At 36.9% G+C, this 19,534-nt stretch overlaps 2 protein-coding genes across 7 annotated transcripts; both read right to left on the minus strand.

The window, feature by feature from the left end:
• Positions 1 to 746: 746 nt before the first annotated feature.
• On the minus strand, positions 747 to 1,310 carry LOC130407266 (lecithin retinol acyltransferase-like). Its single transcript, XM_056730033.1, has one exon. The coding sequence runs from the start codon at positions 1,308 to 1,310 to the stop codon at positions 747 to 749; it is 564 nt and encodes a 187-aa protein (XP_056586011.1).
• Positions 1,261 to 16,484, minus strand: LOC130439018 (uncharacterized). Of its 6 annotated transcripts, XM_056771401.1 has the most exons (22): positions 15,950 to 16,482; positions 15,421 to 15,521; positions 15,093 to 15,159; positions 14,292 to 14,422; positions 13,988 to 14,076; positions 13,778 to 13,877; positions 13,210 to 13,253; positions 12,850 to 12,927; positions 11,840 to 12,036; positions 11,244 to 11,308; positions 10,954 to 11,060; positions 10,688 to 10,790; positions 9,993 to 10,092; positions 9,597 to 9,636; positions 9,448 to 9,499; positions 9,029 to 9,149; positions 6,637 to 6,720; positions 6,400 to 6,486; positions 5,966 to 6,089; positions 4,960 to 5,050; positions 2,217 to 3,930; positions 1,303 to 1,427 (listed from the first exon to the last, which is right to left on the minus strand). In XM_056771401.1, the coding sequence occupies exons 1-21, from the start codon at positions 16,182 to 16,184 to the stop codon at positions 3,856 to 3,858; spliced, it is 2,091 nt and encodes a 696-aa protein (XP_056627379.1). In that variant the 5' UTR covers positions 16,185 to 16,482; the 3' UTR covers positions 1,303 to 1,427; positions 2,217 to 3,855. The 6 variants fall into 6 exon arrangements, with proteins under 6 accessions (XP_056627387.1, XP_056627379.1, XP_056627398.1 ...); XM_056771409.1 differs by lacking the exon at positions 2,217 to 3,930 and having other exon boundaries at positions 1,261 to 1,427; positions 15,950 to 16,484; XM_056771420.1 differs by lacking the exon at positions 6,400 to 6,486 and having other exon boundaries at positions 15,950 to 16,480.
• Between the last annotated feature and the right edge of the window lie 3,050 nt (positions 16,485 to 19,534).

Here is a 19,534-nt window from a genome sequence, read left to right on the forward strand (position 1 = left end):
AAATGTACGTTGATGGCAGAGACGAATTGGCAGCAAGGTTGGATATTTGGCAGCAATACTATTTTGGCAAAAGACCCTGGCACTTCAAAACATCTTAAAAGGGTTAAAACTTATAAAACATACTGAACCATATTAGCATCATTCGTGCAAATTAAACGTTAAGACATGCATTTATCATGTTGTTTCTTTACATTTTCTACTATTTTTGTGTTTTAAATATTTTGTTTTTATATTAATCATGCTAAGATGGCAAACGTTGTTTGTCAAATAACTCAACCAACTATTAAGGGCAAAAAAATGTGGTAAATAAATTAATGTATACAAAAAAGCTCAAATTAGAAGACTAAGTCTATGTAGTGCCTACAAAGTAACGTTACAATACGTTAACAAATGAAAAACATTTTGCAACAATTTTTATGCAGAAAAGCAACATTTTCTATCTAGTGCATGCAACCTGGCCGTATAGTCTCGTGCATTCAAATGAAAAACATTTTGCAACAATTTTTATGCAGAAAAGCAACATTTTCTATCTAGTGCATGCAACCTGGCCGTATAGTCTCGTGCATTCAAATGAAAAACATTTTGCAACAATTTTTATGCAGAAAAGCAACATTTTCTATCTAGTGCATGCAACCTGGCCGTATAGTCTCGTGCATTCAAATGAAAAACATTTTGCAACAATTTTTATGCAGAAAAGCAACATTTTCTATCTAGTGCATGCAATCTGGCCGTATAGTCTCGTGCATTCAAAGGAAAAGCATGGTGATGGAAGGCACTTTTACCTTTTCTGTTTGTAAGCTGACGGCTGTCCCGTAACGGCAGTACGTGACAAAATGTTCGCAGTTATTCCACATAAGACTATACGGAATTTGACCGACTAGCTTTTCGGCTCTTCTAGCCACCTCTTCGGCGGCCAGCGGCTGTCTTCTCAAAGTAGTATCCATCGTGTTGAGTAAAATTTCCGATCCGTAAGAGAAATCCTCCACCGAGTCCACTCGTATCGATGCATACTTGTATATGACACCAAGAACCAATCTCTTGTTCGTCACTACTTTCTGAATTTGAGCTTTATTCCTGGCCAGCACCAGGAGTATGTCGGGCATAAGGTGTGCGACTTTGTTGTCCCCGAGGTATATGCCAAAATGAGTAAACAAAGTCCGAGGAACCTCCAAGAGATCGCCGCGGCGGTAGCGAGCGCTTTCGTCCCGATGTTTCGTGCATTCTTCTTTTTCAGACAGGGTCGATGTGAAAAAGTTAAAATGCGCAAGAAGAAAGGTTTTCTCCAACAGCAAAGCAATAGAATCTAACATTTTGCACTTGCGGAGCAACTTTGGGATACTCTTCTCCCCTTTACTTTATTCCAAGGACCGTCTGCGCGTGATGACATCACAGGGTTAGTGAAAAGACGATTGGCTACTATTGATGCACTGAAAGAAAGAGTTGAAAATATCAATGAAAATTCGTTGGTAAACATTCCACAAAGCTGTTTTAAGACATGACGTGGAATCTTCGGCGTCCAAAAATGTTTAGCGTGATCTAACCTATATGTTGTTTTAGGTAACGACGGTTTCCTCTTAACAACATCAACAAACGTTACGGTACTTGTGTGACCCCAACTGCACTTCCGGTACACCTTCAAAGACAATAGAGTGCCTGTAGATTATTTCAGATATCCATCAAAAGAGACCGAGGAGAAACGTTACTTGGCTAAACTTGTCTCTCCAATATTTTAAATTTAGACACCGGTGCCAAGCTCAACCGCTAGGTGTCAATTTACCATTCGGTTTCTTTAAATGCGTCCAAACTGCAGCACCCAGGATTTAACTAAATCAAAATACAAAAAATCGCATATTAACTACAATTTTTATACATTAACAACAATAAAAATGAATATTAACATAAATAAAATAAAATTATTAGACACTAGCCGGAAGTAAACCGGGGGTCAGGTGCGGGCGCGTCCGATGAACCGGTCTATATTTGAGCAACATGTATAGAGTTTGATTTGTACATTTAATCCCTGCTAAAATAATTTGCATCACTATTATGAACCCTTTTCAATAAGCAATCACTTCATTTCTTTATTTAGTGTCTTTTGGTCTTATTTCAGTTCAGGTTTTTGATATTGGTTGTTTTTCGCCAGATAACACCTATAATTCTTAAGAGAACCGAATTTGCAAAAAGTGAATTGCGTTCCGCCTTCTGTTGTGCATTACCTTGTGCCGACACGCTTGTATTTCCATCTGCAAGCCTTCTACAGTTCGTTTATTTATATTGCGCCAAAGTCAGAAAATAAAGTTGTTATGAAGTCTCCGCGCTCTTTCGGTGTCTGGACTTTCTCTGTTGTAGGTATGTCGAGGGATGTGGAAAAAGTGAGAGCAGTGATCCTGGCCCTCGGTGGTTTCAAGTTGGTTTTGGCCATATGGCAATAATTAAAGTCCTCAATACATTCACTCAGACCGCACCCAACAAGAGCTCCTTTTACCATTACAGCAGCGTGCGGGGCGTGTAGACGCAGCGGATATCAACACTTCATTAAATCTACCATCACCCATCTCTCCAAAGCATTTTCCCTCTGGTGAATTCTCCCCCGACTACTTGTGAATACCAATAGCACTTAATGGGCTTAACAAAACGTTAATCAATTAAATAAAAACAACCGATTGTCATGCAAATAGTTCAAATCTGTATAATCCCTAATGCAAAGTTTATAAAAAGGGCCCAGAGGACATAAGTGTAAGTAAAACAATGCAAAACGGTCTTAATCATGAAAGCAAAAATGAAGCTCCCTCCCTCAGAGCTTCAGTTTTAGTATGTGAGCAATGATGGACAGAATGAGAAAGCAGTGTTGCATCGGTAACAAAGGTGCCCTAGGGAGGGCAAAGCAGCATGTTGAGTGATCTGAGATTATTTGTTAGAAAACCGCTGAATGATAGCGGGTGATGAATGACAAGACATTTATCTTTTCCCCCGCTTTGTCCCCCAGCATCCCAGTGCATGTCTGCATGTGACAGCTGAATGTGTTCATGATAAATACTCCGGGTTTGACAGTGAGTGATTTCAGAATATGTGGCTACGTATGTGTTTATTGTGAAGGACACTGTTGCATTGAGACGGAGCCAAGGAGCTACAAACAATGAGTGGTTGGACGTGTCCGTTGGTGGATAAATGAATTCCTCAAGTCTTGCCTCCTAATTTTGAGAGGTCATGCTGTCACCGCATGCTAATGTCGGTCAAAACAACACAGATTTCCCATGTAATCTAATCAGAAGTGTGACTTTACGCAAATAAAACACATCTGAGTTTGTTTCATTTATCTTTTTTACTTTGATATCTACAAAGTGTTTTTGCAGCCGGTGGTGAAATGTTATTTTTATGGGGTCTTCCCTGCAGATTCTTCTAGTTTAGAATAAACACATAAACAGCGACTTAGTCATAAGAAAAGAAAAGCCTTTTGCTCTCTGACTTCCTGTGTCGATAGAGGTCAGAGGTAATGAGGGGACGTAGTGGCTGAAAACTTCAAGGCTTTATTGCTTTGCAGTCGCCTTCAAGATGTGGCCAACTCAACACAACTAAGTGAATGATGCTATTTGCTAATGTACTCATTACATATCAAAGTACAGGCGTGTTCAACAACGACCCACCAAATTTTGAAGCTTTACTTCATTCGGCTATTTATTTCGTTTTTCGTGCTAATTTCATTTTATTAAAGCTCATACATACTACAAATTACATATTTCAAAATGTTTAAATAAAAAATGCAAGGCACAATAGTGTTTTCAAAATTCACATTATGAAGCTCATTTCAACAGTTCTGAATTGTTTGTAGCCATAATTGGTTAGTAGGTGTTTTTTTTAATCGACCAGCGCTTTAAGATCGGGCAGGCCTTTTAGTTTGTAGTCAAGCAACATCTGTCCATAAGCCTTCCCCTACGGAAACACAGACAATAAAAACTATAAGTAACACTCAAATTGTGACAACCTATTTTGAGAACTTAAAGGGACATGGAATTCTGTTTTCATTTACTCGCCCTCAAGTTGTTTCAAACCAGTATGCATTTATTTGTTCTTATGAACACAGAGAAAGATATTTGGAAGAATGCGTGTAACCAAACAGTTCTTGGCCACCATTGACTACCATAGTAGGCAAAATAGCTTCATTAATTTCGTTGTTCTGTTGAACAAAAAATAAGATATTTTGAAGAATGTAGGAAAGCAAACCGTTCTGAAGCACATTTCACTACCATTGTAATTAGGTTACAAGCATTCTTCAAAATATCTTTCTCTGTGTTCATCAGAACAAAGAAATTTATACAGATTTGAAACAACTTGAGGGTAATAAAATGAAGACAGAATTTTTATTTTTTGGGTAAACTGTCCCTTTAATGTCCCTTCTCAAACTAGGGGTCCCAAGATGGATAAAAGGGGGCCCACCATTTTTGTGGCATTTTATGAAATATCAACACTTATTACAACATTTGAGCATAAAAAAAATAAGACCACCAACCAAAAGAATCGATGTTGCAGCATTGTATAATTTTATATGTTTCTGGTTGAATTAAAATGTTAAGTTTAATCATAAGTCTTCATAAGGGGGGGATAAAGCATTGCGCGCTACACAAAGGGGGCCTTACAACGAAAAAGTTCAGGAAATTGTTCAAGCATCCCATTTAAATATCTAAATGTTTTTTTTCTAAATTCAAGAAAATAATAATAGATAAAAATCCTTTAGTTTATATACTGTATATAAACAAGTTCTTTCACCATATGGAAAATTAGTTTTCTTTAGTTCAGAAATTTCTAAACAGCCATTTCATTAAAAACGCATTTAACTGCGTTTAAAAGACCTTTAACTGTTAAGGTTCCAACCAACTCACACTGGTTGACAGCACTATGTCTACACACGTTTTACAAGCTTGTATGCCTGAATACGTGACACACAGTCTGTGTGAGTGTTACCTGAGGGTCGCTGCGCAGGGACGCCACCCCTCCCCCTCCTAGCGAATTCCGTAGGACGAAATTCAGGCCGTGAATGCCGGCCAGTTCGTACCTGTGAAATACACACGTGAAATGCATTATAATAATTGAGATGGCCTGTAGGTTTTCACACATCTGTGCATTCACTCCCACTCCACTCTCACACAAACAGGCAGCTCAGACATGTCATTCCTCAGCATGAGCTGGGCCTCATTAGCAACACCAGTGGTCTTTTCCTCACTCATAAACAGGGAGGTTTGTGTGCCCGCGCTCTTTCTTCCTTTCTTTCTCTCTCTCTCACACACACACACATGCATGCACACACACACACACATACACGCAGGTCTTAAAAAATCCGTACAAGCTACAGATGTGAACTAGCTCAATATACAGGTGTTACAACGTTTCTTTTAAGTTTCTATACAGCTTCAGGCATTTACTGCCAAATATCTATTATCTCTAAAACTGCCACTTTAATGGAAACTTTTTTTCACAGTTAATAAACAATGCGTTGTCAAAGTTGAAAAGCTGTTTTTTTAAATATGGACAATACCTAGAGACAAATATGAATAAAAGATGAATAAATGATGAAACAAATAAAAAATAAGCTACAAAATGCAGGCATCTAACAAAGTCCTAATAGATTTTACTGTTTGTTTTTGTAGTTTTAAATAACTAAGGACAAAGAACGGATTTCAAAAATGAAAACTTTGCATTTGACCTGATCAGTTTAAATGTTTTATCTGCCAGATGCTTTTATTCAAAGCAAGCCGCACTCTTAAAAATAAAGGTTCTAAAAGGTACTTCACAGCGATGCCATAGAAGAGACATTTTGGTTCCACAAAGAACCATTTAGTCATATGGTTCTTTGAAGACCCATCCCTTTCTTACCTTTTTATAATCTGTAAAACTTTTTTATGGAACCATTTGGATAAATTATGGCATTATATGTCATTGACATGTTTCAAAGTACAAAATATGATCTTACCGAATGACAGAAGGAAGGTCAGCCTGATCCTTTCTGATCAGGTGTTGGAAATACTTCTCCACCACTTTGGCAGTTAACATTGCTTTCAGATAGGGGAAATACAGAGGGTGTCTCGCAATAACCCCTACAATAATAGAAATATAGTTATATACTAAATGATTACCATATACCATATTTTATCAATAAATATTCACTCTAGTAAAAAATGTAATTTTAAAATTAAGCACATTTTTTAAAATTTTTTGCTCACTTTTGCTCATGAAACCCCATAACCACAGATCTTATATAAAGGCCTGTACTGTAAGTAGGCAGGTAGGTAAACATACCAGTGGCTACGAGCAACTGTTGACCTAAAATTTCAGTTGAACATGAGAAAAGCTAACTCAGTCCAAAAATAAAACTCAAAATGCAGAGGAATAAAAACACAGACTCACAGTCTACTGCGAATGACACATAACCTCCCATTAAACCAAAGACGGAGTTTAGACTATTGCCTGTTTCCACATCACAAGCCTTTTGGGCTGCAGAGAGTTACAGTAGTTGCGATTTGTGGTCAGAGAACATGGTTTGACCTGACATTTTCCCAGCACAGCATTAACATGCAGTAAGCAAATAGTTTCACCGCTGAAATATAATTTGATGCTTGTGAAAACACATGGGAAAACACTTACCAATGTTTGCGGAGTCTCCTTTGTCTCCACTGCGCGTGTATGCTAACTCTTCCAGTCTGAAGGTATGAGGGCCGGAGGGCAGATCTAAAACAAGACGTTTTTGTCTTGGATTAATTAAACGCAGAGGTTAAACTAACTGAGATCATCTTAATTCAATGTGTAATATGCTCCCTTATAAAATCCCTTCACACAGACTCAAAATAAACCAATAAGGATTGTAAGGCCAAAGAAAGTTAGATGCTTTTCCTAAATGCAATGTTCGTCCTCATGCCAGATGTACACTACTGGTCAAGTTTTATAACACTCATTTCTCATAATATGAAAAAGGTTTTGATATTAAGCTGTATGCGGTAATGTCTGAAACTAGTTTTGAAGCCAAAAATATAGTTGTGCAAATATTAACTTTTTTCATTACAACACCCAACAAGAGCACAGAATAGCTGGGAATTCCTTTAAAATAGGTTGAAATCATCTCAGGGTGTGGAGAAAATATCTGAAGAATTTAGCCTGAAGACTAAAGATGCTAAAATTAAAAGCATATTTTGAGCTTCTTAAGCAAAATTCAAATGGAAAAAAGCAGATGGAAAAAACACAATTAAATATGGCGTCACATTGATTAGTCGACTTCTGACAAGTCATGTGGTGCATGCGAACCAATGAGATTTGAAGTTCTAGCGCTCAGATCTGCTTGTTTACACAATAAAACAACAGTGAGAGTGGTTTTCTATTTCTGCAAATTGATTGGATGTAAAAAAACAGCTATTGCATTGATTTTTAAATGAACTGGTAGCAGACTGACAGTTGAAGGGGAGGAGTTAACGGATGCTCCGCCCAAGCTGTCTAACATACGTCATTTAAGATGGATAGTCATTAAAGGACGGAAGTGGATTTACAGATTTTAACTGAAATTTCTGAGGGCACAAGATTTTACAAAAGAGAATAACATTGATAAACTATTTACAATAAATGCTGCAATATTTCATGAAACAATAGGCATTGTAATTTTCAATTTCACCGGGATTTTAAAGTACTCATCTGTTCTTAATGGCACCTCGAATTCATCCATCAAAAAAAAGAAATACGATTTTTGCCATCCTCTAAAGGGTACTGTACATCTGGGATGGCATGAAAATATAAAATATTTGAACAGAATTCACATTTTCCATTAAACTATATAGTTAAGAAGTCATAAAAAAATCACCATTTATCAGAGTTACTCCCTCCTTGTCTAGTTTATGTGTCTAATCTTGTCTCAAAGCATTCTTTAAACTCTTCATATTTGCAACATTGTCATTTATCAGTTTTCTGTCTAGGAAGAGAAGCCCTTGGGCTGACTTAACGTTAGAAGCTTCTCTAACAATCAGCCTACTGCGATGCCCTATTCACCCCGGCTCCAGGTCCTTCAGTGTGTGTGGTTGTGTCTGTGTGTGAAGATTTGAGAGGGAAGAGGAAAACACCCTTAAAGAGAGAAAGCGAGTCTTTGCTAGTTCTTACTGCGTGCAATTGTGTTTAAGATCTCCTGCGTTTTTGAGCCTGGCCTTGCGTGTTTGCGAATGCATGCGTGTGTGCGCAACGCTCTGCGCTAAACCCAAAGATTATTTAAAGGGTTCAGCTTCTCGTTCGGTGCGACTGAGAAGTGAAACATAGATAAAAAGACTTAAGCAATCGCTGCCAAAACATTAAACAAGGTTGTGGTTTTCAGAGATGCTTAAGCAAAGGATTCTGGGAAAACAAGCAACCCGGTGAAGGGGATCTTAAGAAATGCTTGGTGGAACAATCACATCGGCCTATTAAACAAGGATTAATTAAAGCTTGCTTCTTTCAGTTCAGTTTGCTTATCAAATATTCCATCCAGCTACACGTTTAAGTAGGTCAAATCGAACACGGCGTGCGTGTCTTCATGCAAGACAACATTTTTTGATACACAAATGAAATCTGTCATTCATAAACTTTCGCCACATGACCTTTAATTCACAATGAAGCCTGTAATTAATGTTGGTTCGGCACACAATGAAACAACTTGTTTTGATGCACTATAAAGTGTGTTGTTAATAAGGGTTAGCAACATGTGCTGGCCTGCTGTGAAGTATGTAAAGAATCACAAATGTTCTACCAGAGGAAAATGGCCAGACTTGTATTCCCTGCCACAATAAAATAATGAAAAACATTTCATTGCCGTTAAAAAAAATATTATCCATCATTTTGTTCTGACTTCAGTAGAATCACTTATTAATGCAATATGGTCTAGGACACGCATCAATTTAACAAAATTTACTATAAGTTGTTTTATAATACATAAATACAGTCAAATTCCCAAAAGTATGAACCATTCTTACTTCATTTGCACAATCGCTGGCTCTTTAAATTTGTAGCTTGTGTAAATGTGGGGTACCTGTAGATGATGGGCTAGGTTCTTCTGAGTGGAAGGATGGGGCGTGGCCTTGTAATAATGATGGGTCTTCTGCTGCCCCATGGTGCGTCTCCACAAGCTCCCCATTCAGATGAATGTGCACCTACAATCGTCAATTAAAATTAATTCGCTCATTCATACATATGTATTGTATTTTAAATACCCATCTACATAATCTGTCCGATCCACTTAGTCACCCTTTTGAATTTGAATTCAAGTTCAATGTAGTTAGTATTGTATGTTACGCCCTATGGTGTACTTGGTTCATTGGTGGGAGGGAATACACACTAATTAAATGTATCTGGATATAATAAAACCATTGGATTATCTTGATATATGTCCTAAAAAACATGGTACTCCCCATTATAACTTTATTTTTATTGGTCTGGGGGTAGCCGTACCTTCAAATTGTCTTTGGGATGCAGGAAAAAGAAAGGTTTCAGCACTGGTGATCTAGAACAAGACCAGACATTAAATTAAACACACATTTGGTTGCCATCATTTATTTGTTTTTAAATATCGTTCATGCTTGAAGAGTATAAACACTCACATCCTGGGTCGCCCGCCAACTATACCAGTTAGTCCTGGAGCTGAAGTAGAGAGACAGAGAGAAAGAAAACAAATTACAATGACAATTACCACACACAAGTTTGGACAACTACTAATTCTTACTACTATGAGTCTGCATTTCAAAATAAGAGTCATCAAACGTAAAAAAAAAAAAAGAAATAACCAAAATATGTAGTGACAAAAATGTGAAACAAATTAAAATGATTTCAAACAGGTTTTCAAACTCTGTTTATGGAATTGATAAGAATAATTTTTTTATATTTCCCAAACAAAATTTTAGAGAATTATAATACTAATATAAGCATTGAAACATGCAATTCTTTTCAAAAAATGTTTAACAAAAGAGGTCTAAAATAATGTGTAAGTTTTCACTCACCCATGCCTGTTCCAGCTGGTGCTATTTCTCTAGAGAAGAACTCCAGCGCTTTCTTCTGCTTATGATGTACAGCCATCCAAATAACAGCCTCACGAGGACTCTGGACAGTCGTTGTCACAGGACCCACAGACAAGAGCAGAGGAAGATCAATTTCTAAGAATTTTTTATAAGACTTTTATTTACGAACACTACGACATGCGTAAACTTTTGGTAGACAAGACAATGAACAAGGGAAAAGGCTGTGTATTTAAAGAGTCCGCATAATAAAGCTGATCACTGGCAAATGCGGGTGATGGTTGATGAGGGACTGGTGAGGGAGGGTGGAGGATGATGGGAGGTGTAGTCCAAGGGGGAGAACAGGCATGTGGTACAGTACTTTTCCCCCCTCCCGGAAGGCGCGTCCTTGAGGGGGTGGGTTTGTCCTGGAGGCTGACGGGGAACACACACTGGACATAATGCGAAGCCTCCAGGACGGTGCTACTGGCACCGGGGTTCAGGGGGTCCGTGGCGGTGGGAGCCTATTGGCCGTCGTGACTCTGAAGGCTTGAGAGGTGTAGTCCATGGGGGAAAACTCGGGAAAACAGGCATGGGGATAGACGACACTGTGACCGTCGTCAACATTTTTTGATTATTTTGATGAAAGCAATAGTAACATTAAAGGTCATTTTACTGGTGTATACAGACAAACACCCTACCGTATTGACGGCATGTGGTCCGTATGTGTCTTCAGCACCCAGAACTTGGATGTTGACTTCGGTGTAGTCCTCCAGACCAAGTTGTTTAAAAATACGTTGGGTCCTACACAATTAAATATTTCAGAACACAGCACAACAGTTTATTTACCAGCTCAAGGGAAATAGATTTTTTTAAATTACATTAATTGAGTATTTTGTGTAATCTCAACGGCAAGCATGTATTTTTATTAAATGATGAATTACATTTCATGTTTTTCAACCACAACCTTTTAATAATACTATCCGCTGTTCTTCTGGCCTTTTCCACAGCCCTAGGTCCACCAACAGGGCAAACTGCCATAGCTCTAAACCCATCTGAATATGTGGCACAGACCTGGCGGGAACAAATTTAATAGCATAAAAATTACTGAAAATAAATAAATAAATTAAATAATTATTATACAAGGGTAAAGCACACATTTATTAGAATTATTTGAATAATATTAACAATAAATATTACCAATTTTAAGGTGCCTGCAATGTTTGTCTGGAATATAAAATTGGAAAATCAACAAACCTTGTAGTCACCTGACGGAGGAGATCCTCTGGCTCCTCCTACTTTCACTGCTCCCCCATCTACGTCTAGAATTTGGAGCCCAGAAGAAATGCTAAACATCAATAAATTTACACTAACTCTGGAAGTTTCACTGAATTAGCTAATTGATCACACAAACAATGAGATAAAAGATAAGGGGACAAAGGAAATAAGTTGAAATGGTTAATAAAAAGCATACCAAAGGCCAAAGGTTCTTGCCTGCCTAGACATGTGGTCTAAAATCAATTAATAATAATAACTAACCATCTGATCACTGGACAGATCTATTTTCCAATGAAAAACCCTTTAATTATCAGATCTGACCAATGATGGGCTGTGTAACACGAGACAAATGATCAGTTTTATAAAAAGCTGGCTTAGTCAAAATATAGACAATATAAAGGCTAAAAGACAACAGAAAATTCACTTGGTTTGTTAACCTATTAATAACGTTTAAATGTTTTTTTTGCTTAACAATTTTTTTTTTTAGATTCATTAATCAATTTATAATGTGTATGTAATACGATAAAACAATGCATATAAAATCTTGTAAAAATCAAATTTCTTCTGAATCTCACCAGGTATCTCACTGATGGTGACATCAGAAAAGTCACACGTGACGTCAGGCAGAAGGTAACGCCGTGGGTCTCCAATCTCATACACTAACTGCTCAGCTACTGTACCAAATGAAACCAGACCACCAGTTTTTGGAGGTTTAGACAATGTAAACGAACCATCAGCGGAACATTCCACTACGGGGAAACCCATGTTATCCCTACAATAGAAAAAAGGGATGTTTGCAATATTATAATCAATGTTTGATCTGAATGAATATCTAAAATGAAACAATGCAGAATCTTTCACATAAACATGTCTGGGTCATGTTTCATCCCAAAATGTAAAATATATTGTTTGTGTAAATTTTCCTACATTTCTTGTCACTCTAATGGACTTAATTTGAATTATTCAACTATATAAATAATAAAACTTATCCATGCTGATTCAAATACAATGATTGTATTGCAATCATTTTCTTAAAAACTGTAATAATGTCAATACAATTATTTGTGTTATTTCATAGTGCATTAAATAATGTTAACAGTTACAACGTTTCATTTAAAAAATCTATTATTAAATGCTGGAATTAGCATCAAGTAAGATGAATAAATTCTGTACAAGTATTATCCTTTGTTAGCTAATACATTACTTAATGTAAACAAATACAACCTTATTGTACAGTGTTACCAAATATTTTGTTATAGGAATTAGAATCTAACACCGTGTATACACTCGACGCGACACAACAAAATACGCTAGAACGCAATAGAACCCATTATAATTTCAAATATTGTCCACACTGTAAGCCGCTCGGTGTAGTGTAGACATGGTGTAAGGAGAATTAAATATCAAGAATTACTTAAAAACTTTGGACGTATTCTGGGTACAAAAGGTATGTTTTCAGGACAAACATTTTTCAGAATTAAGTCAAATATAATCTTAAGGGAGTGGGTGAATTGTGACAAGGACATGCATACATGATAGCCACTCTGATCTGCATTACAGATTATGAACTGAATTTTAACTTTACCAGTCCGGAACTTTGTGCCAGTCTGTGAAAATGCCCCCGGTGACCTGTGCGCCACACTCAATCAGGTGACCAGCAAGACTATAAGTGACACAATTGAAGAAAAAGAGCTTACTTCCTATGACACAAAACAGGAAATGAGTTAGACCTATAACATAAGTGTGTTTTACCAACGATATTGACATATCATTCACCACTCTACAAAAATAATGACTCAGGTGTCTGGCCTTTCTGTGTCCTTTTGCTTCTTTGATTTTGTGACGCACGTGTCTCTGTTGTTATTTGGGGATTTTTTTTTTATCACACAGACTTTGTGATTAAATACATGCATGTGTAAGAGAATCAGAAATCACCTTACTGTACCTTCCAGCAGCCAGCATGTCATAATTGTTGCCGTCCCATGAAAACTGTCAGGGACAAAACCACATTTTGAGTATATCTTCCCACACATTGAGCACAAAAATGTATATGGATCATATGTTTTTATGTGTTGATATCTATTAACTGATTTAAAGGGAAAGTGTGGAATACAATTAGTAATTATAATATTATTATAAATCAGATTTATTTTATATTATGAAGGTTTTATGCTATTGTAGGCACATACTGTATCTAGCCTATGTGAAAACCTGTGTAGGCAATATACGTGTCTGTAATTGTTCACACATGGTAAACTAAGCAATAAGTCCCAAGAAGGGGGATTGCATTACACAAAACAACCAAACAACAGTGTCCACCTCTGACTTCCAAAAATGGATGCAGCGTCCCTAGTTTCTAAGAAACTCTGCCGGTGTCATTCATCATTTGTTTTCGTGTCGGTCCGACATGTGAGGTTCAATTCCTCAACACACTAGAGAAAGATTGTGTTCAAAGTTCTATCATCTGTCTCGCGTGGAAATCCGAGGAGCATTTGTAGCGTGTCACACCGTACCGAATGCATTAGCGGTCCGAGAACCACGGCGCTGTCGACGCAGCGTCCTGTCACTACAATATCGGCCCCCAGGTCCAGGCAGCGTTTAATGGGGAGAGCGCTGAGAGATACAGACAAAGACAACTGAATCTCATATACTCAGACCACAAGTCAGGCTCCAGGCACGCATAACAGACGGAATCAATGACACGCTGTAAATAACTTTCTTACCCCAAATACGCATTCATGCTGTGGACTGTCTTTGGAAGTGGTTTCTTTTCCTCCGTTTCAGCCATTCTGAGTTCTGTCAAAGAGTCTTTCTAGGAAAGAAAATATATTTAAATTTTTATAGATTTGTGCATGTGTTAGCATCTGCTAGTACATTTCCATGTTTTTGCATTTGGCAAACACTTTTATTTATGATTTTTTTACGTGACTTGAGTGCATTTTAGGTACACATTTTATCAGTATGTGTTCCCTGGGAATCAAACCCAATTGAGCTACAGCAACTACCATTAATATGTTGAGTAGTTACCTGTGGCATTAGGTCATCGCCAGTAACCACGGCAACCTTTAAATCAAGCCCCGCCTTCTGAATTACTTCCTGTAGAGCCGCTCCACAGGCAAGAGGATTTACACCACCGGCATTACTAACCACACGAATACCTTCACGAAAAGACAGAGCGTTATACCAATTATATTTATGAAGTATCTCTAAGTTTTAATGCCAAAAGCAGCACAAGTATTGAAATTACTTTGTTAATAGAAATTGATTAGTTCATAAATACAGTCTTTTCATGGTCATATTTTTGCAAACCAGTGCACGTTGCTTTTAATTTATAATAAAGTAAAATAATATCTAACTATATTTTTTTTTAAAACAATATTTTAATATAAGATATTTGTAAGAATGTAAGCAATTTTCAGTTCTGTGACATCATACAGTACCATAGTAGGAAAATTGTATCTATTCTTTGTTCTGTTGAACACAAAAGTGAGATACTTTGAAGAATTTAGGAACACAAACAGTTCTGGGGCACGTTTGACTTCCATTTATATTACCTATGGCAGTCAATGTTGTCACAGAATTAAAAATTGCTAACATTGTTCATCAGAACAAAGTAATTTATACAGGTATAAAATGACACAAGGCTCAGTAAATGACGATAGATGGATTTCAGAGAACTATCACTTTAATATTATGCTTATTATCAATATCGGTATATTGTGACAACCCTAGTTTTAAAAATTCACATAAATAATCTTTAGTCTGTATGAAATCTTTATGCCTAAAATCTTTCTTGACTATTCGGGTACATTCTTATCATAACTTTACCTCTTTTGCTTATATCCTTAATGAATGGAGAAAGTGCAAGAACAAAATCAGGAGCATATCCCATGCTCTGGAAGAAAAGAGGGTCAACAGATGTGTACAGTATACTGTATGTAAAATCATATGTAAAAGAGCAATATGTGATAACATCCCATACTGAATATTGATAACATCTATCAGTATCTGATAATCCATGAAAACCAATGTTCACTAAAATGAACTGATGTGATTCAAGGCTAAACCAATTTAATATGGCTAAATTAATGCGACTATTATATTATGGGTCTTTTTGCAATTGTTTATTGCTTACGGTGTAGTATGGAGAACTTACAGGTGCTTTAGCTTTGGCAGCAGTAAGGAGGGACATGGTGATTTCGGACAGATAATCAAACACAAGGAAGTTCAATTTTCCACCATAGACAAGCTGAGGAACTGCATGGCAGGTATAAAACAAAGATTTTGAAAGGTTTGGCTTTATTTTTCAACACACAAACATTGGATTAAAAATATGGACAAACTACACTTCAAAATGGATTCTATTAGATTAGCATTGAAACATAAAATGCTATTAATTTTATAAAAATGAAATCGTAAAACGTAATATGCATTTTTGTCTTTAGTCTACACAAATACTTGTGAGCCTATATGTATGTATATATATATTATATATATGCGTTAACAGGGCTGTCCACTACTTTAGTGACATCTAGTGGCGGTTAAATGATTTTACAGTTATCGAGAGTACTGTTATCGATTCGCCTGTAAATTTAGGTCAATGTACAATGCAATCGGTAACTGCAGTCTACATGTACGTCAGATCACACGTACATGACTAAGTCATTTGTGGTTATGTACGTTACCTGACGTTGCCGTGTCACCCCAAAACCCCGACGCACATCCGATACGTACAGTTCTACGTGACGATGAAGCGTAACCATCGCTTCTATGACGTGATTCTGTTGTAAAGCATCTGACAGACCTCACGAAAGTACGTGAACGCAACACATTATTTGGGCAGAAAAGCAATGTTGGGTTTGAATAAACCCTCATCGTCCACCGAAGCAAACTCCCGGATATGTGCGTCTGATTCGTCATGTCTAGCACATGCTGTTCTTTATGTAGTTCGGGTTTTTTAACTTTCTCTGCATAGACTGATACAAACTTGCAACAAATCTGAGCTGTCAACGATGCAGTCGTTCACAACACACATTTTCATCCGTGTAGGACAAAGCTATTGTATTATAGTTCCTACTAACGTCACTCGTGTTGCGCTTGCTAGGGGTTCTCCACATGCATGTCAATACTTATGCGATACATACATTTATTTACTTTACACCATATGTAAATATGACACTATTGAAATTCCATCTCGGGTTGTGCATTTACTTTTCCCTCTTATTGTTTGTATCACCAGCAACGGAAAGCAGGTCTATCAAAATATTTTTGTTATCAGTCATAAGCAGCATGAAGAGGAAAACGAACCATTAGGATATCAGTGTTTTTTAATGACTTTAGTTTTTCTTTTGAGTAATTTTATTTTTTTCGATTTCTATATTGTTTTAGAAATGGTTTGTGTATTGAAACGTTTCCATCTACAGTAAAGTTGGACATTAAAAACGTCAGATGAAGAGGGTGCTGTGTGAGGTGATCGCCTGTAGGCTACACTATAGCATTGCTGTTATTTAAACTTGTTGAAGTGATGTGGATTCAAAGAAGAATTATAAATAAAACAAAGTCTACAAAGCACAGGAAAATTAAATATAAACATTCTGCACAAATACAGATTAAGATAAAAATGAAATAAAAGTATAAAGTGTCTGTATATACATATCAATATAAACAAGTGCTGATGTCAGTTCTCATTGAGGGTGACAGGATCCTGTCATATAGTGTCATTTGTGTTGTGCTGGTTGTACTTTTGTCGTGGCAGGACTTGACATATCTTGCAGGCAGGTTTAAGCTTACTGAGTTTTCTCCCAGTACGCATTAAATCTTGTCCTTTTGTTGAAACTGGTTTAAGACTTTGTGGATAGTTTGGACGTGAGATTAAAAAGTCACTTGATTCTGTGTGAAGTGTGGACAAAGTCGCTCTTGTCTTGGTGTCCATGTCTGTCTGTGTCTGCTCGTCTCTACAGTGAGTCTGTACATGCTCAAGGCTTTATAGTTTATGGTCTGATATGCTTTTGAGGTATTCTGCCAGTTTATATTCCCTGTTTAATGACAGGTAGGATTCCAAATTACTTTCCAGAGCTGTTGCTTCTGTCCAGTGTTTGAGATATTTCTCTTTACGTGTTTTATTTTTATTTGGTTTAGGCTGGATGGGGATTGAGGTTGGGCATGTTTTGGGTTGTAGAGTTAGTTCTGAGAACAGTTGGATGAAGGGGCTTCCCCCTTTGTTCAGCTCTTTACTGCTTACGGCTTTGTGATGGAGTGTCTGTGTATCGCTCTTCTTAAGGTGACTGTAGAATTTTTATATTTATTTTAATTAATTTTAATTCTGATTTGCAGGCGTTGTTTGGTTGTTTTTCGCTGTACGCGTAGAATGTTTTTACACATTTTCTGAGTCTCTATTGGGTGTTTGTCCCATTTGGTGAACTCTTGGTTGGTGAGAGGGCCCAAACCTCACATCCATACAGTGCGATTGGTTCTATAATTGTTTGGATTATTTTCAGACAGATATCAGTTGGGATGTCAATTTTGATATTCTTTTTTACTCTTTTTTAGGCTGTTCCTTGTGCCTTGTTTCTTAGGTCATTCACAGCCTTGGTTAATATTCCAGTGTTACTAATGTTTATACCAAGATATGTGTTATTCTGGGTGTGTTCTAATGGAATGTTGATTAGTTTGAAATTGTGATGTTGGTTTTTGGCGGCTGGGCCCCTTTTTAGAATATCATGATTTAGTCTTTTTAAGGTTAATTGACAGGGCCCATGTTTGACAGAAAGTTTGCAAGGGGTCTAGATGTTGCTGTAGACCCTCTCTAGTGGGTGACAGCAGCACCAGATCATCTGCAAAGAGAACGCACTTCACTTCACTTCTCGAGCTAATTCATTAATGTAGATGTTTAATAGTATAGGACCTAGACTATGGCCCTGTCTCACTCCATGACACTGGGAGAGGGAATGTCTGTGTGCTTGTTTTAACTACAACTGTGTCATAGGTTTTTTCTGCGATGCCGCTTTGAATCAACTGAGGAAAACACACATTCATATGTGTTCATTTACTGAAAGCTAATGCATATACATAGATCGTTTGTCAACCAATCAGATTGAAGCATTCAACAGCCCCGTTGTATAAAAACATATTAAACATACTTTCCTGTAAACTAAATAATCTTTATACTGGTTTAACCATCTTAAATCATATTTATCACTGACAAAAATAGTGAAATACAAATACAAACTTGAGCATTGTACTTTTGTAGGTATTGTCAAAATCCCGCAACATGTTTGCTTCAAAATGCGTCAGGAGAATTCGCAATCCAAGATCACGTGATCACAAAAAGAACTCACTTCCTTGAAGTGACCATGGCATGTACCCTTCGCAAAGGCGCCTTCGAGAGCTCATAAAGGCCATTTGGAAAATACCCTTTATGTGTGTTCACATAAGCTAATGGGACATAAATGTACATTTAGTGTATCAATGCGAATGAATCTAATGTGATGAAAACTAATCTGAAAGAAGAAAAACTAAAGAGAGATGCATGTAATAGATTACAAGATAAATAGATAAACAAAAAATGTTGCTTACATGGATTCATCCATACACTTTCCTCAGGCTTTCATATTACATTATAATTGAAGTTTAACTGTAAGACATATGGGTAGTTGACAAATAAACTGTACCGTACCATGTGTTCCATGGTGTGACAGCAAAAGTTTTGAAAACAAACTGTTAATAATATGCTATTTTATATTACATCTCTGTGTATTTCTTTTTTCCCCGAATGTCAATTTTACATCCCTCCAAAACAACCAAATAACTGAATCTTCTATTTATTTCAATTTAGTTTTATATATAAATATATATAATATATAAATTCAATTCAATTGTAAAAAATTCAATTTAATAAATTGCCATTGTTGAAATTCAATTTATTTGAAAGAAAGTGGTTGTGATTTGCCATCTGACTTTTCTGCGTCGGAAACCAACATTTTAATTCACAGATCAAACAGATCAATAATGGGACAGGTTTTTTGTTGGGACTTTTCTAATTGGACCTTAGTGTGGCCCAGTCACTAAGCCAAGCACAACTTTCCCGGTTCTCCCCAACGGGACATCAAATTCAAGCGTCAATTCTCGGACAAGCAGCTTGCTTCCCGTAATCCAGTCGATAGCAGTGGAGAGTTGTGTAATGGTGTGTTTGTCTCTCTCTTCTGTTTTCTTACTCTTACTTTGTCCAAACAGTGTGCACTCTGTTCCAGTATTTCTGAAGCGTGGGGGTT

This window comes from Triplophysa dalaica, chromosome 2, assembly GCF_015846415.1.
Source record: "Triplophysa dalaica isolate WHDGS20190420 chromosome 2, ASM1584641v1, whole genome shotgun sequence".
In the NCBI taxonomy this organism is placed as follows: Eukaryota; Metazoa; Chordata; class Actinopteri; order Cypriniformes; family Nemacheilidae; genus Triplophysa; species Triplophysa dalaica.

Excerpts from the sequence above, each read along its gene's own strand:
- LOC130439018 (XM_056771401.1), bottom strand. The coding sequence starts at position 16,184 with ATGACGAATCAGACGCACATATCCGGGAGTTTGCTTCGGTGGACGATG. Across the intron at positions 11,309-11,839 it reads CACCATCAGTGAGATACCTG|ACGTAGATGGGGGAGCAGTG; the intron begins GTGAGATTCAGA and ends TCCAAATTCTAG. Across the intron at positions 3,931-4,959 it reads CCCTGCGCAGCGACCCTCAG|GGGAAGGCTTATGGACAGAT; the intron begins GTAACACTCACA and ends GTGTTTCCGTAG.
- LOC130407266 (XM_056730033.1), bottom strand. The coding sequence starts at position 1,310 with ATGTTAGATTCTATTGCTTTGCTGTTGGAGAAAACCTTTCTTCTTGCG.